Below are 17,250 nucleotides of genomic sequence, written 5' to 3' on the forward strand. Positions count from 1 at the left end.
AACACCTGGGTTAAAGCTCTGCTGGGGGAGTTCCCATCCATCAGGTGACCATGCAGCCTTTCTGCTCTGTGGGGCGGTTTCTGCAGTGACTGTGCTGTAATCACAGGATGGTTTGGGTTGGAAGGGACCTTAAAGCTCTTCCAGTGCCACCCCCTGCCATGGACAGGACCTCCACTGTCCCAGGATGCTCCAAACCCTGTCCATCCTGGTCTTGGACATTTCCAGGGATGAGACATCCAGGTCTCAGTAATAATCCATCATCCTCACAGTCAGGATGGGTTTGTAGTGCCCTCAGGAGAAGAAGACTGGAATTCTCCAGTCCTTGTGCTGCAGGGACACAGTGAGGAGCAGGGGCAGCAGGCAGAGGAAAGGTGTGGGATGGATTTTACAACATTTAGTGGAGTACAAAACATCTCTTCTGAACTCAGCCAAGTGCTCTGGCCGTGAAATCTCCTCTTGCAATAGGTTAACAGAAAAGCAAGTACAGGCACATCTTGTCTGTATTACTCCTTCCAGTTTTATGGAGGCAGAGGGATGAAGTGGGCACCAGTCTGAAAACTTCAGGCTTGAACGTGTGCCAGGCATGAGAGTGATTGCTCTGCAGAGGGAAGAGCTGTATCTCCATCCTTCACAGGATCCTGACAAAATTGGCAGAGCAGTTATGTGTTTAAGCCCCCCTACTTCATCACAAAATCCACGTTCTTTCTTCATATTTTTTTAGAAGGAATACCTCATTCCTTACAAGGAACCCTGGAATAATAAAGCCCTGAACACATGCAAGGGCAAGGAGCAGTGTGGCTGTAGGAAGCAGCTTGGGGCTTATACCTCCCCAAATGTGATTTTAATTCATATCAAAAGAAGAGAAATGATGTGTTTTTAGAACTGATATCAAAATGGGCTGGCAGTGCCTGTTTAATAGCAGTGCTCACTGCCTGCGCTGAGAACGGTTGCTGAGCTTGACAAATAATTGTCACATTTTCCTAACACAAGCACATTTGCAAGGTTACACTGGACTCTAGAGAAGCCAACCTGCACTTACACCGAATATTAAATTGCAGTGCTGATTTTAGCAATCCTAATCCTTCCACTGCTGCTTAGCCCCATCCTGCTCCCTGCACCCTCCCTTTGTGCAGGGACACAGTGAATGGGAGAAGGAATTTCTGCTCTGCCAGGCTCTTCATTGCCTGGGAAAAATGTCCCAGGGCTTTGGAGGGTGACACAGTGACCTGGGCCAGGCTGCAGAGCCCAGCTGTGGCAGTGGCAGCCACCCTGTGTGTAGCCCTGGTTGGTGCCTGAGGTGTTTTGATTTTCTGGAATTCTTTTCCCAAGGAATTTTCTGTGAACAGGAGAAATGTTTTTGTACACTGTACCTATGTTTTTATTCCTTTTTCTAGGAGGGACTTCTTGATGTCCCTCTGCTCTGACCAATGGGAGTGAAGAGGTTTGTCTTTGTGTCACCAATCAGATTGGTCTGTGTGAAATAGTATAAAAGGGAGACACATCCCAAAAATAAAGGAGTCATTTGTTGCCCTGATCTTTTTCAGCCTTCTGATGTTCGCATTTTTGTAGTGGAGTTTCTCACAGATTTTCAGGTAAACAAAGTGATGGTTCCATTCCTCTGTGGAGGAGGGACAATTGATGGACTTCTGGTTTGATCAGTGTGGCTGGGGAGGTGGCAACCTTCATCCTACAATCCCTGGTCATTGTCCAAAATCTCTATAAATCGAGGCAGAAAAATAAACTCCCCTCTTTTTTACCCTGACAACTTGACTGTGTGTGTGTCCTTCATTTCGTGTCCTCTGGTGACAGTCATTTTCAGCCTTCTGAAGTTCAGAGTCTGGGTTGTTGTGGTGTAAAACAGCATCACCCATGCAAAACACAGATGGTGCCCTGTGTGTTGGGGTCCTTGGGGGTCATCAGTGTCACTAGGTGGACACGAAAAGGACACTCACACAGTCAGTGTCAGAGGAAAAAAGAGGGACGTTTATTTTGGGACTTTGATTTTTATAGGTTTTGGAGTTTGATCAGGGATTGGACCATGGGGTTGACACCTCTCCGACCCCACTGGTCAAACAAGAAGTCTGTCAACTGTCCTTCCTCCAGAGAGGCATGTTAACATCAAGAATAGTTTCCAAAACAAGAAGGACAATTCCCATAACATCGCATGAAAATCTGCGAGAAACTCCAGCGCGAAAACGCAACCATCAGAAGGCTGAACAAGATCAGGGCGATGCCTCACCCCGCTGTGAGCAGAGGTGCTGAGGGCTCTCTCTGTGTTTGTGTGTGTGTGCTGCAGCATCGACTGCGCCGGGATCCTGAAGCTGCGCAACGCCGACATCGAGCTGCGCAAGGGCGAGACCGACATCGGCCGCAAGAACACGCGCGTGCGCCTCGTCTTCCGCGTGCACATCCCCGAGCCCAGCGGCAGGGTGGTGTCCCTGCAGGCCGCCTCCAACCCCATCGAGTGCTGTGAGTACCCCTCCGAGGATGGGCAGCAGTGTGGCTTTTTTTGGAGAGTGGCTAAGGCTTTTCTAGATCAGATCCCGGTCAGCCTCTGCAGTGGAGGAACTGCTCGAGGAGAGTTCAGTCCATTCAGAGCTCACACATCCACACACCTCACAAGGCTTGGCTCAGCTCAGAGAGGCAGAAGGCTCCCAGCCCCAGATCAGTTTCCAGCAAGTGTTTATTCCAAGAGTTAAAGGTGAAATCCGGAGCCAAAAAGAGAGAACGTGGTTTTTCTCAGTTAGACTGGTTCATAGGGGATTCAGGGGGCAGGTGACCATAGGGAAGAGAGAACAGGACACCAGGCCCCATAGCCGATGGGAAAACAGGGAAAAGGGATACCACAGGAGGAGTGATGGACTTGTGAAACCCAGAGAGAAGATTGCACAATGTTGAGCCATGGGGGAGAAGCCTTTTGTTACACCTGGGAGGGGTATCTTTGATCTTCACCTTTCCAGGGCAAGGCAGTTGGAAATTCCTTTAATGGCACAAGGGACTCCACAGGAATGAAACAGGAGAGACTCAGAGGTGACCTTCTCACTCTCTGTAACTTCCTGAAGGTGGCTGTAGGCACCTGGGGGTTGGTCCCTTTCTCCAGGCAGCAGCTGACAGAACGAGAGGGGACAGGCTTAAACTCCATCGAGGGAAGGACAGGAAGATATCAGGAAGAAGTTTTTCACGGAAAGAGTGATTAAATACTGGAATAGTGCCTGGGGAGGCGCTGGAGTCACCATCCCTGGATGTGTTTAAGCACAGACTGGAGGTGGCACTGGGTGCCAGGGTTTAGTTGAGGTGTTGAGGCTGGGGTGGACTCGATGACCTTGGAGTTCTCTTCCAACCCAATGATTCTGTGGTGAGCAGGTGTTTGTTCACCTCTTGGAGTTTTGGACACGTAGATTTGGGGATTTTAGTACAGTTGTCACTGTAGGACATGAAAGAAAGGTGAAAGACTCCAAATATTTCAGCAGGCGAAGAGCACAGAAAAAAGGCTTTTATTGTCTAATTCTTATCACCTTTTATAAGGTGTTCCCACACAGACTGACCATGGCTGGGGAATAGGAACGACACCTCTCTGATCCCATGGGTTAAACCAGAGAAACAGCCAAACACCACCTGGAGAAGGATTGTTCTGAGAAAGGAGAGTTGTTGGCCAGGGTTGTTTTGAGGAGAAGCTTCCTTGAGCAATTTTTCCTTGGGAAAAAGTCAGCAGGTGCCAGCAGCTGAAATCTCTCAGCCCCAGAAATATCAGGGCTGATAACATACAGTTATCATTAGGATTTGGGATGACTCAAATATCAATAGGTAAAAACTCTGGTTTCTCCAGAAGGCGTTGTAGCAGGGATTTATTGACAGAGACACTGTTTTTATACAATGTTTTGGTGCAATGAATATGATTGGTCATTTGGAACAACACCTCTCGACTGTTTCTCCCAAGTCAACAGAAAAAACTGGCTTTATTTCGGGTGAGGCACCATCAGAACTTGTCCTCCACAAACTGGCAGGTGGCTGGAGACTTAAATTCCGAATTGGGCTTGCTCCAGGCACAGTCCTGTGTGCCAAAGGAGTGACCAGAGCGCTCTGATGTGAGCTGTGGTGGGAGCACAGCTTTGGTTCTGAGGCTCAGGTGCATTCTGAGCGTTGTTTTTCCTGCCTCTCAGTGCCAAGGGGGGCACAGCTCAGGAGGCTGAGGCAGGGAAAACACGGGTTGTTCTGGTTTTCCCCCGAGGGACGGAAGAACACTGGCAGTGTTGATTTCTGAAGTGCAAATCCCATCAGGGTGTGAGCTCAGAACCTGCACCTCCCACTCATTCTAACTGACTGGATCCTGAGAAAGAGAGGCCCGTGATGAGGCCCCTCGTGTCACAGTCATTTCTGGAAGGGCTCTGCTCACTCTGCTGGTTCCTGTGCATCCTGTGATGCTTTTTGTTGTTACATGGTGCCTTTTTGGTGGTTTGGGGATTTCACAAATATATAGTGAACAGTTTTCCTCTGCCTTTGCTGAATGAGTCACCCCTTTAGCAGAACCTGTCTTGCCATAAGTCACGTGAAGAAAACCATTGGGTCTCTCATGGTGTGAGGTGCATTTGTTGAGATGCAAACTTGACTCTAACACAACTGCTTGGAATGAGAGGAGCCACTTCTGGGTGGGAAATGAAAACTGGCTGGTGAATTATCCATGGCAGCTCTTTAAAAAGCAGCACAAGTGAATACCCAGGGCGAGGCTGGGACAGGGTGGTGGCTGTGAAGGATCTCTTGGCAGTGTTTCTGGGAAGGTACCAGCTGCCAGAGCGTTTTAGCAGCTGGGTGAGGGCTATGGGCACTGTGACGGGGAAGGGACAGCAGTGGGAGCAGCCACCACCTCTGTCCATAGGAAATTGTCCCGTTCCTCTGTGGGGACAGATGGCTGAAACAATAGTGGCCTCCACCCCAAACGTGTCCCTGCTGAAACAAAGGTCCATCTGCTGAAGGAAGCGCTCAGTGAGCAGCTCCTGGGGTGGGCAAGCTGCAGGTGTAACTCCTACACCCTGTGGGCAGGAAAACAGCACCGGCCCAAACCAGGAGCAGGCTGGCCTGGATCCCACAGGGAGCCCCACAGATCATCCCCCACCTGCTCAAATTCTCCTCAGGAAAAGCAGGAATGAGCAAGGCAGGCCTTTCCAGGGCCCTTCCACAATGGCACCTTGTGTTTGTGCCCATCACTGCGCTTCCAGCAGAAATCCGGGCACGGTCTGCAGAATAAATCACGGAATAAATCGCATTTTTCTGGGCTGTGTGCACACACCTAATTTGCCTGTGCAGTGACTGCTGTGGCAGAGCCTCGGTGGAGATGTTGAGGCATTTATTCTGAGATGTCTTTGCATTGATGGGTCTTAGGGGCATAAAAAAGCCAAGAGTGAGATACCAGTATAAGTGGCTTATTGTTAGTGGAGTTGTTTTTTTTTTAATAATTAAAGTATTAAACTGTTGGCTGCATAGAAGACAGCCAAGCTCCTACAAGAAAAAAAATGTATTTGATCCCTAAGGAAATACAGTAAGAGTTTTATTTTTGGAATAGTGGATCTAGAGGCAGTGTGCAGAGATGTGTTAAGGACTGTGCTTTTCTGAACTCGAGGAAGCAGGGGATGAAGTGATCTGGAGCAATGAGAGCTGCCATTTACTGTGTGTATGTGGCATATTTAGCACTGGTTTTGTATTTCAGTAGCACTTCCTGATCTCAGCCCGCTTCTGGGAAGGTCCTTAAAAACATCAGTGGGCTCATTAATGGTAATTTAGCATTAGCAATGCAGCCTGAACCTCACTGGAGTGGGAACCTCAGCTTGTCCCAGACCGTGTGCACACCTTGCAGGGCTCCCAGGTGAGCTCAGTGCCTTGCCAAGAAGAGGCACTGGGGCTGGGGAGTGTTTTCTTCCTGTCCCACCTTCTGTGCTGCTGCCATTCACTTTTACCCCCTTTATTTTCTGCTTGGTTTGGGTGTTTTTTGAGCTGAGAACCCTCACCCCCGGGACTGTGCCCAGGATCCCTGCTGTCCAGTAGCAGTGATGATGTTTTCCCTCTGGGAAAGGCTCGGTGAGCAGCAGCTCCAGGGTCAGGGCTCATTCCCCTCCCAGGGCTCCCCCTGAGCACTGCCAACAGAGTGCTCTCCTCCCCAGGAGCTGATCCCGAGGAAGTCCCACCAGTGTCAGCAGATCATCAGCTGCAGTGAAGCGAGAGCTGTGAAATAGCTGCTTTTCAGAGGGCTCTTTGGTTCCACCTCATCTGTGTCACATTCAGCACTTGACAGATTTTTCGGAGGGGATTTCACAGGTTCAAAGCATCATCCGGAGCAAGTTCCTCCCCGGGCGGCTGTGTGGGAGGACAGAGAGGGTGAGATGTTGCTAAATGATCACTTGTGCCTTAAAATGCACCTCAGACCCAGACAAGCCTGCACAATTCAGCAGTTTTTTTGTGTTTTTTTTTTTTTTTTTTCTTTTTTTTTTTTTTTTTTTCTGCTGTTGCCTGTTGATTCATCCTGAAGCCACTGAGGAGGCAAAAGCATTTGAACTGCCTCTGATAATTGCAGCAACAGGCCATCTCTCAGCCCAGTGTGGGAAACCACTCAGTTGTAGGTGTGTGCTGGGAAGGTGAGAAAAATCCCTTCTCCTGGTGTTGGTGCACGCTGAGTCAGGAATAATTGATGGTGTAAAGTGGCAGCAAACCCCACGGGAGATGTGTGGGCTGCAGAGCCCAGTGTCCTGCTGGACCTGTCCCCCTGTCCCCTCAGGGCTCTGTGTGTCCCCATGTCCATCCCTGCTGGATCTGTCCCCCTGTCCCCTCAGGGCTCTGTGTGTCCATCCCTGCTGGACCTGTCCCCCTGTCCCCCCAGAGCTCTGTGTGTCCCCATGTCCATCCCTGCTGGATCTGTCCCTCTGTCCCCCCAGAGCTCTGTGTGTCCATGTGTCCATCCCTGCTGGACCTGGCTCTGTGTCCCCTCAGGGCTCTGTGTGTCCATGTGTCCATCCCTGCTGGACCTGGCTCTGTGTCCCCTCAGGGCTCTGTGTGTCCATGTGTCCATCCCTGCTGGATCTGTCCCCCTGTCCCCTCAGGGCTCTGTGTGTCCATCCCTGCTGGACCTGTCCCCCTGTCCCCTCAGGGCTCTGTGTGTCCATCCCTGCTGGACCTGTCCCTCTGTCCCCTCAGGGCTCTGTGTGTCCATCCCTGCTGGACCTGTCCCCCTGTCCCCTCAGGGCTCTGTGTGTCCATCCCTGCTGGACCTGTCCCCCTGTCCCCCCAGAGCTCTGTGTGTCCCCGTGTCCATCCCTGCTGGATCTGTCCCTCTGTCCCCTCAGGGCTCTGTGTGTCCCATGTCCATCCCTGCTGGATCTGTCCCCCTGTCCCCCCAGAGCTCTGTGTGTCCATGTGTCCATCCCTCCTGGATCTGTCCCTCTGTCCCCTCAGGGCTCTGTGTGTCCCCATGTCCATCCCTGCTGGACCTGGCTCTGTGTCCCCTCAGGGCTCTGTGTTTCCACGTGTCCATCCCTGCTGGACCTGGCTCTGTGTCCCCTCAAGGCTCTGTGTGTCCGTGTGTCCATCCCTGCTGGATCTGTCCCTCTGTCCCCCCAGAGCTCTGTGTGTCCATCCCTGCTGGATCTGTCCCCCTGTCCCCTCAGGGCTCTGTGTGTCCATCCCTGCTGGACCTGTCCCCCTGTCCCCCCAGAGCTCTGTGTGTCCATGTGTCCATCCCTGCTGGATCTGTCCCCCTGTCCCCTCAGGGCTCTGTGTGTACCCATGTCCATCCCTGCTGGATCTGTCCCCCTGTCCCCTCAGGGCTCTGTGTGTCCCCTCATCCCTCCTGGCCAGGTCGGTGCTTTGGCAGGACCCAAAGCTGGTGTTGGGTGAGTTTTTGGGCTGTGACACAGCTGCTGGTGGCATTGCAGCTGAGGGGTGACCGAGTTCACCCGTCCCCTCAAACACAGCCCCCTGGAAAATCACCCTGCAGAGGTTGGACACTTGCAGACTGGTATTTTTGAGCCATGAGGACGAGTCCTGTAACTTCTTTGCCTTTCACCAAGAGCTGGAGCTCATTCCTTGGGGAGTGGGAGGTCTCTGGTGTTGACTCTGGGCTGCCTCTCCAAGAAGTGGGTTTGTCACGACCTCTGGGGGCTCAGGCTGGGTGCCCCAACATCTGCACTTGTGTCTCCACTCCTCCACTGGAGCCTCCTGGAGCAGAGGAGGAGCAGGGTGGAATCCAGGGTAGTGGGGTAACTTATTCTGCTCCGTGTCAGCACCCAAAAACTGCCTCATGCAGATGTCTGAGTGTGAGGCTCAGGAGTGTCCTCCACTGTGCCCCGGTTTTTGTTCTGCTGAATGCTGTTAAACCCTCCCAAAGGCTCTCCCAGTCCTTGCTTGGTAGGATCCGTGGTTGCTGACCCTGAGCCGTGCTCCTGAATCCCTTAAAATGCAAACTTAAATTGCACTTGGCGCGAGAGAAGGAGGCTAAAATCTTGTTCTTATAATAGATGTTCCAAGGTGGCAAAACAAACAAAACTTATTGCTAAAGAACCGTGTGTCCATCGAGAGGACTTTAAATAGTTTCTATTATTGACCGTATTTTGTTCCATTAAATTGGGTCAAATTTCTTATTTCCCTTTAATCAATTTCCCTGGAAGTTTCCTTTATTTTTCTCTCCTTCTAGTAGATTTTCCCATAATATTAGACAATCTGAGCCTGTGATTTGTGACACATTAATAACTACAGAGGAAAGAGCTAGTCATGTAAAAGAATGTTGTCTTGGCAAGGCAGCCAGCGCTTTTCCTCAGCTGGGAGTTGTGCTGCTTGGAGCACAGCAGCAGGCAAGAAGGAGCCCTGCTTTCATGCAGATAGAAAAGCAGAAACAAATTGTCTCTTTGCACTTGGGAGATACCTATTTGTAAGTTTGACCATAGCCATGATTATTATGGGAGTACCATGGTTTCCAGTTGAATTAAAGGAATTTTCCCCCCCTTTCATTTCAACTCCGAGACAGTCAAGTGCAAGTGCAGCTGTCAGAAAAACCGCTGCTTTCTCTAAAGAACCTTTTCCCTCTCTTGAAGCACAGAATATAGAAGCTAAATCTGACAACCTTTTGCTACTTTGAAGGAGCACCCGAAATATTTCAGCCTTTAAAAATCTGCGTCGGAGCGAAGGAGCAAACTCCTGTTTAGCTCTTGTTTCCAGTGCTGCTGGTGGTAAAAGCAAACCCCCAGCAGAGCACAGGGAGCTGTGAGATTTCCATGGATTGCTGAGCACATCCCCTGCACGGGGGGCTGAGGGGGATGCTGTGGATGCCCACAGGGATGAGTGACAGAGGGGTGAACCGTGGGTTTCCTGCCATTCATCACACTCTGCCTCGGTGAGCTGGCTGCAGTTCATAGAAAGTGCCACACTCGTCTGACACTGCTGCCATCGGGGCTTGTCACTCCTCCTTGGCGAGGACATCATAAATCATCTGAGGAGGAGGAGGTGGAGAAAAGCTCTCTATTTTTGGTGCTTTTTTTGCTTGGATGGCTCTGCACAAACTGCTGATTAAGTCTTGCTGGCAGCAAATTAGAAACTGTTGTCAGTCACACTGCGTTCTTTTTTTTCGGAGTGTTTAGACCACAGTTTCAAGGTTTCCCCACGAGAGCTGGAAATTTGCTTTATTTCCTTGGTTCATAAGCCTTCCACTGCTCCGTGCTCCTGCCAGGAGGTAAATTATCCCATCAGAAATTTCTCTCTAGGCTGTGTCACTGGTGCTTCCCTGGCTGCTGGAGGTGTCTCCTGCCCTTGGTCCTCCCAGCCTTTGTCTTTCCTGCCACTGCAGAGCTCAGGATGCTTCAGGGAGTGATGGAGGGGATCAGAGTCTCTCAGACATTAACAAGCTGGATAAGTGTTGAGCACAGCAGCTCTGCTCCCGTCAGCCCTACCTCAGGCAGCCCGTGGTAAATAAACCCAGGGTGACAGCAGGAATGAAATATTTTCTTTGGCTCATTGAGGTTTGCACTCAGGTGGAAGAATTAATCCTGTAACAAATTACACCTCTGCTGTTGCTTCCAAGGGTTCAGGGGGTTTTAGCAGCAGACATCCTGCTCTATCTCCTCTTGTCAAACCCGGCAGGATCAGTGGCTGCAGCAAGAGCCTTTGGAGGTTTGGAGAGACGTGTCAGGGGTGGTGAGTGAAGCTGGGGCTGCTCTGGGCAGGGGAGGGACAGAGGTGCCCAGGGAGGGATCTGGATATTTGTTCTGGTGAGGTCACTGGGGTGCCAGCTGGGACCCCACCCCTCCTAAACAGCCACGGTTTTGGGTTGTTGGTTTGTGAGTTAATCAGAGGTACTGGTGGCTTTGTCCTCACTGAGCCTCGGTCCTGCTCCTCCTGCTCAGGAGGATCTTATCCCAGAGATAAAATCTCATTGTCAGGGAGACAACAGGGAACCTGGGCTCTGGAGTCAGTGCTGCAGGTGTCGGGGGGAGTGTGGAGGGGCTGCACTCCAGCAGGAGTTCATCACAGAATTACAGAAGGTCTTGGCTTGGAGGGGACCTAAAAGGTCATTGTCCCCAGGACCCTCATCCAGTGCCACCCCCTGCCATGGGCAGGGACACCTGCCACTAGACCAGGTTGCTCCAGCTGAGATTGTCCCTTGTCACCTCCCAGCAGCAATGGGTGACACTCTAGTGGGGGACATCTGGAGCTGCAACAGAGTTCTGCAGATAATCAGTTTTTTTTTTTTTTTTTCAAAATACCTTTTTTAGTTTGCCTAAAAGCCAAATCTCCTTTCTGCTGCAAAAGGAGGTGCTGTGGGCAGGTGGACAAGCAGGACCCACCTTTGGCTGCCTTGGCACAGTCCCTGCTGGTCAGTTGTGCACCCATGTGAGGAGTTCAGCCTGCTGGCCTGGAAATTTTGGCCATCCACCTCCTTCTTCCCCATGTGCTGGCCCAGGGAGGGGCTGCAGGGGAGCCTGGGTGGGCTGTGGGCAGGGGCTGCTCCCTGCAGGCTGCAGGGCTCCCAGACTGTGCCTCCCTTTCTGTCTTGTGTCACTGCATGCATTGTGTTCCTTGGCACCACGACTCCATGACATCTTGATTTGCAAACAGTCAAATAAAATAGAAAAATAATGTCCCCTGTTAATAGGTTGACACACTGCTTCAGGCCAAGTGTGAGTATTTCTATAGCATTTGCTTTGCTGCCTTATGTCAGTAACTGTTGCTATTGAAAGTAAACACCCCAACTGGTTAAATCAACAGTGTTTTGTTTATTCAAAGCTCATAAACTCCAGTAGCTGTAGGTCACTTTATGAAGTGCCAACCCCTGGGGGAAGAGAAGGAATAGTGTGAAATTATTGCATGCAGTGCACCCATCATGAGCCTTAGAGGAAGGGGATTTATTAGCAATTAATATTTCTTGCAGAGGGAAAAAAAAAATAATCCTATTGAGGCAGCTCCACACTGAACCTTGGACCTCTGTACTGGTGGAAATGGGGAAGGGGGTGAAGCCTTCTTACACTCTTGGGTGAAAAAAAGAGACCTTGGAAAATGAAAAGTGGCTGGGGTTTTTATTGTTAGGGAAGGATTTCAAACCACCCAAAGGGAGGAGAAGAATTCAGGTAGAAGGGGAGACCCTTCAGTGTGGTGTCTGCTCTTGGAGAGCTCAGCTGGGCTCCTCCAGGTGGGATCATGCTGCAGCACATCTGAGGCACCTCCTCTGGTCTCGGGGCAGGCTCAGCTCTGGAGATGCCCAGAGTCATGCCAGCAGCTCCAGGTTTAATTGAGATGAGGCAGAGTCACTTCCAGGCTAAAATTTGTCCTTCCTCATGCTGAAAAAGCCTTGGAAACCAGTGATCTGTGGGATGGCAGGGACCAAGCTCCATGTGAACACACTGGAGCTGGAAAGAGATGTAGGTAAATCTGGAATTTTGATGATTTGGGATGTTTTGGCAGTGAATTTTGGTGATTGAATAGGAATAAAGAGTGTCCAGGGCAATGCTTAAATACTTAAATGTTTTCTTTTGACTGTTGTGGAGATGCTTTTTGATGGTTGCTATTTACCCTTAAGCCTTTGGGGTTACAGATCTGTGATAAATTGTGATAAATCCAATTAGGAACTCATCAAAAATGTTAGTATTTTTGGAAAGAAATTAATTCTACAGCCACATGAAACAGATTATCAGCTTCTTTGAAAATAATCAGAATATATATTCTTTACTGGCAGTTTAGCCCAGATGTTATATACTTGAACAATGAGTCCTAAGGTAGTTTTAAATAGATGTCAAAAATGCCCTTTAAATGGCATAAGAAACTTACAGCTATTGAATTAGAATTACCTCTATTCTTTAATAAGACAAAAATCTCTGTCTCGTGACTGAAGGCTTCAGCAGAGCTAAAAAAGTTTCTATGAAAGGTTTAATGCTTGAGTTTTCCCACCAAATCTTCCAGCGTTTTCTCCAGGTGAGGAGAGAATTCCGTCTTTGTGAAGGCAGCAGAGCAGTGGCAGGTCAGGTCACAGCCTGCCTGGCTGTGAGTCACTGCACATCCAGCATCACGTTTCCTCATTTCTGCCTCAGCAGCCAGCGGGGCTCACTGAAGACACGAGTGCTCAGGGTCTCTGTCAGGGAGAGCTAAAACCCAGCCAAGGCAGCTGGGAAAGAGATGAGCAGGATCCTCGGGAGGCCTTTCCACTTGGGCTGGATGAGTCTGCAGGAGGTTGAGGGCAGGTCATGAACTCGCAGCTCACCAGCCCCAAGCTGCTGCCCACCTGCTCTGCTCACAGGGAAGCTCCTGATGTTTTCCAGCTGTCTCTGTGTTGTAGGGAACAGTTCTCACATCTTCACTTCCTTCAGCTCCTGCTGCCTGAGAGCAAACACTGGGGATGGCTCTGCAGGGATGGTGACCTGGGATGGGGACCAGGGATGGTGACCAGGGATGGGGACCTGGGATGGGGACCAGGGATGGTGACCAGGGATGGTGACCAGGGATGGGGACCTGGGATGGTGACCTGGGATGGTGACCAGGGAGGGTGACCTGGGATGGTGACCAGGGATGGGGACCTGGGATGGGGACCAGGGATGGTGACCAGGGATGGGGACCAGGGATGGTGACCTGGGATGGTGACCAGGGATGGTGACCTGGCATGGTGACCAGGGATGGGGACCTGGGATGGTGACCAGGGCTCTCCAAAGCTTTCCTGACCGTGCTGTTTGAATGGCATCACAGGAAAGGAGGTGGAGCCATGGTGCTGTCCCGGTTTTCTGGCCGGGGGAGGAGAGAATAACTTGCTAAAGTCACCCTCCAAATTCGTGGCCAAGAACAGTAAAGACCTTAGAAAGCCTTGGTGACGTCCGTGTCCGTCTGGATCCCACCCCACCTTTCCTCCCCTTGCCTTTGATAATCACACACAGGCTGTGACACAGGGCCCTGCTCCTCAGATGTGCAGGCTTCTGTAGAACACGCCTGGAGCAGCCCTGGGCTGCAGCAGTCCTGGTGTGACCCCTCCTGCTCACGGCTGGGGCTCTGTGGCTGTCCCTGCAGCCAGCCCAGGGCTCGGTGCCCGCGCAGGGAGATGGACGTGGAGCTGTTGTTGGCAACCCCTGGGCCAGGCCCTGTCCTGGGGGAGGCACTGGGATTTTGGAGAAGCGGTTCATTTTTACTTTTTTTTCCCCCTCCAAAGGAATTTGGTGCTCTTCAGTGGAATCCTCTGTGCAGGTGGAATTTCTGGGCTCTGGGGCTGCAGTGTGCCTGCACTTGAAAATTTGGCCCTTGACTTGGAAACAGGCATGGGCAAGTTTCAGCTCATTCATCCGAGCTGTCCTTTCTCAAGGACAAGGAGCAGGGCCAGCAACAGCTGAGCCACTGCAGCCAACTCCTGAATGTTTCCAAATAAAATGCCTTGAGTAAGTTTATTTTTCCCTCTCAGCCCTAAATTTAGCGCCCTGGAGGAGCTGCTTTGGCAGTCAGCGGATGGTAACGATGACAAGATCGATCTGTGGGTAGTTCTGGGAAGATTTGGAAAGTCCTGGTAAAACAGAGTCGGGTTCATTCATGTTTGCAATTTGTCCACAGCCCAAAGGTCTGCTCATGAGCTTCCGATGGTTGAAAGACAGGACATTGACAGCTGCCTGGTTTATGGAGGACAGCAGATGATCCTCACTGGACAGAACTTCACAGCAGAGTCCAAGGTGGTGTTCACAGAGAAAACATCAGGTAAGGCAGGTTTTTCCTGACTTTCCCTAATGGGACAGGGCAGATCTGGAGTGCCAAATCTCGTCATAAGATTTGTGCTCCTGATTGACTCTACTCAAGTGAGTAGTCCCAGTCAAGTTCATGGAAGTAAAATCATGGGAGTAAAGGTAGACTTGGGAGCAGCTGTTTGTGTTGCTGCTTCACAAGAATCCAGGCACTGGGAATCAGCAGGGGCAGGATTTGGTATCAAAGAAAGGAGATGAGCACTACATGTTCCTGTGCGCTTGCTGAATCTCGTGTTGAGTGAATGCTACTGTAGAAATCGTCATTGAAATGAACATTTTTTTTTAATTGATGTGAACTACAGGCAAAGATTGTGTTTTCTTCCCTTCAGAAATCTGTGGAGAAAAAACAAATATAATGTGTCTTTTTATATCAAATTATTTTCATACACATAATGAGATACAAGAACCCATCCCTTCCCCTCCCATATTTTTTATTGTAAACTTTGTGTTCCCTTTGTGCTGTTAAGAAAACTTGGGAAGTTTTCTGTCGGTGAACTGAGGTAGAAGCATCTTAAGTGACACATCCAGTGACTTGCAAGGAGTTTAAGATATTTCATTGCCCAAGTGAGCAGCATGTGCATTAATGCTACTGGAAAAAAAGTGAGAACTGAGCCAAAAATGAATGTACATTCATGAAGCTCCACGGGCAGCAGGTAGTGACATGGGGGGAAAAAAGCCTTCTGTGGCTCCCAGCTCCTTCTCACACACACCAGCAGCAAGCCAGGCTGCTTTTTGCAGGTCTGAAAGGCTCTGAAGAGGCTCAGAGGAGCCTGTGCACTCAGAGGAATTCTTTTGGCACGCTCCCTTCCCTTTCAAGCCCATGGATTAATTCCTTCCCGCTGTGCTGCCACTGTTCCACGCTGGCAGCTCCTGGGGAAGGTACATGGCAGCATCCTGGCTGCCTGCAGGGCCACCTGTCCCAGGAGTGTTTTACAGCAGCTACAGGAGATGATGCACTCAGAGGAGGCAGCTCTTGATGCCATTTCGAGGAACCGTCCCAAATGCCCTGCCCCTGTTTCCGCCTAAGAGCAGGGAAGGCTCTGCCTGGAAGAGATGTGAGACAGTAAAAAAGAGCAACAACATTTTCCACACTAAATCTAAAGCTGTTCTTCGCTGCTGGGGAAACTGCAGGTTTTTTTTTTTTTTCCTCGTTTTACCTCCTGGTAGGGCAGAGACAGGACTTATCCCAGCGGCAGTGCCCAGTCTGGAGCAGGGATTTGCTTGTTGGTGTTCCATATCCTGCCTGTCCCCGGCCTCTGCAGGCAGCCTCAGCCTGCTGGGCTCTGAATAAATGACTGGCAGAAGGGGAATTTCGAGGATGGGAGGCCCAGAGTCCAGTCCTTGGGCTGGATCAGGAGGCTGTGTGGTTTGCTCTGGACACTGAGGGGTTCTCTGTGTGTTCCACAGTGCAGCAGCACCTCTGACAGAGGAGCCCTGAGGGGCTTATCTTTGAAATGCAGTCTTTTCACTGAAGATTGCTTTATTGGATAGCTGTATCCTAAGGTGGAGAAGGTTAAGAGGCTGAGCTGGATGTGATCATGCATGGGCTGAGTGCAGCAAACTGAGGACTGCTCTGTGCCTGGCTTCTCAGAGGCTGATGAGTGTGCCAGCTCTCCTGAAAATCAGCATCTTGTGCGCCTGAGACTTTCAGCCTCCCTCATTGTGCACTTTAGACAGCTCTAAATCTCTCGAGGATGTCTGCTGGTGGTTTCTATGGCTTGGGGCTGCAGGGCAGAGCCCAGCTGCTGGGGATGGAGCAGTGCCTGGCTGGGAGCAGCAGCAGCTCACCCACGGCTGCCCTGCCCTCACAGCCCGTGCAGAAAGTGCAGATGAGCTGCTCGGGGTCAGGCTGAGGCACAGGCAGCGCTCCGGGGGTGGATGTTAGCCCAGCTCTGCCCCTGTGAAACAATCACACCTCTGTCAAGGCAGGAAGATGCAGGGGAAGCTCGGTTTGCTTATGGTTTCACTTTACCAGCTCACAAGCCTTGCCTGTGCTAGCGAGTGGGGCTGGATTTCCCACTTTTGCCCCCGGTTTGAGCTGTTCTGGTAAGAGCAAGGCTGAGAGCAGCGCTGTAGGTGACCATCCCACAGCTTTTGGCACAGCAGGCTCCACAGAGCTCCTTGCCTTGGGTGGTCAGTGTTTAAGGTGAGAGGAGCAAGGCTCTTTCCTCCCACCCAAAAAAAAAAAAAATAAAAATCTTTCTGCAAGTATTTTTGTGCAGGCAGATTTTCTCCTGTTAATTATTCCGCAGACTCTGGGTGCCCCTTGGAGCTGGGTGAAGTTGGTGCTGGGAGGGCGACAGTCACTTTACTAAACTGAGGAAGCTGCTCTTTGGGGTCACAACAGTAAATCAGGTGCCACCCCCCAGGGGAACACTCAGAGCCTCTCTCCATTTCCTCTGGATCTTGTAGACAATCCTTCACCACCATCCTCTGCCCACATCTGGGACAAAAACACGTGTCTCCACCAGCAGCCACGGGCAGGTTTTACTTGTCCTTTCACACAACTGCAGGTCTGTGCGTTTTCCCCATGGAAATACCTGGGAAAGGAGGACAGTGCCCTGAGCTGAGGGGGATGTCACCGTGGCAGTGAGTGTCCCGTGTCACACCGCGGGCGGTGGTGGCCGGGACCTGTCTAGGGACATGGGCTGGGACAGCCTCAGCTGCAGCTCACGACAGGAAACAGCAGCAGGAAACGGAGTGGAGGGGCTGCAGCTCAGTGCTCCGAGGGGATAAAGTGCTCGTGTTTGAACATTCAGCATAAATGGCGTTAATTTTCTACACGCTGCAGTTGATCAACACGCACACCTTCGAGTCCTGAGTTCGTTTTACGGTTAATTCTTGCCGATGAAAGAGAAATGTGGCTGCTGGGAGCCAGGGGAACTGGTGAATTCCCTAAGCCCAGCACACAAAAGCAGAGTTTGGCTGATGAGATCTGAACTTTGAGAGATGTGACTGAGCCCAGCTAAATTAAAGTAGGTCAGGGGAAGCAACTAGATTGGAGTGTGTTCTTTTA

The 17,250-nt window shown here is 50.8% G+C and overlaps 1 protein-coding gene across 2 annotated transcripts in view; it reads left to right on the plus strand.

Annotated features, from left to right (window-relative positions):
• Positions 1–17,250, plus strand: part of NFATC2 (nuclear factor of activated T cells 2) — a 70,773-nt gene that overhangs the window by 15,133 nt on the left and 38,390 nt on the right. For both annotated transcript variants that reach the window (XM_066330952.1, XM_066330951.1), the window contains exons 4-5: positions 2,297–2,469; positions 14,050–14,190. In XM_066330952.1, the coding sequence (XP_066187049.1) occupies positions 2,297–2,469; positions 14,050–14,190 (314 nt within the window). The remainder of the gene's footprint in view (positions 1–2,296; positions 2,470–14,049; positions 14,191–17,250) is intronic.

This window comes from Sylvia atricapilla, chromosome 16, assembly GCF_009819655.1.
Source record: "Sylvia atricapilla isolate bSylAtr1 chromosome 16, bSylAtr1.pri, whole genome shotgun sequence".
Taxonomy (NCBI): Eukaryota; Metazoa; Chordata; class Aves; order Passeriformes; family Sylviidae; genus Sylvia; species Sylvia atricapilla.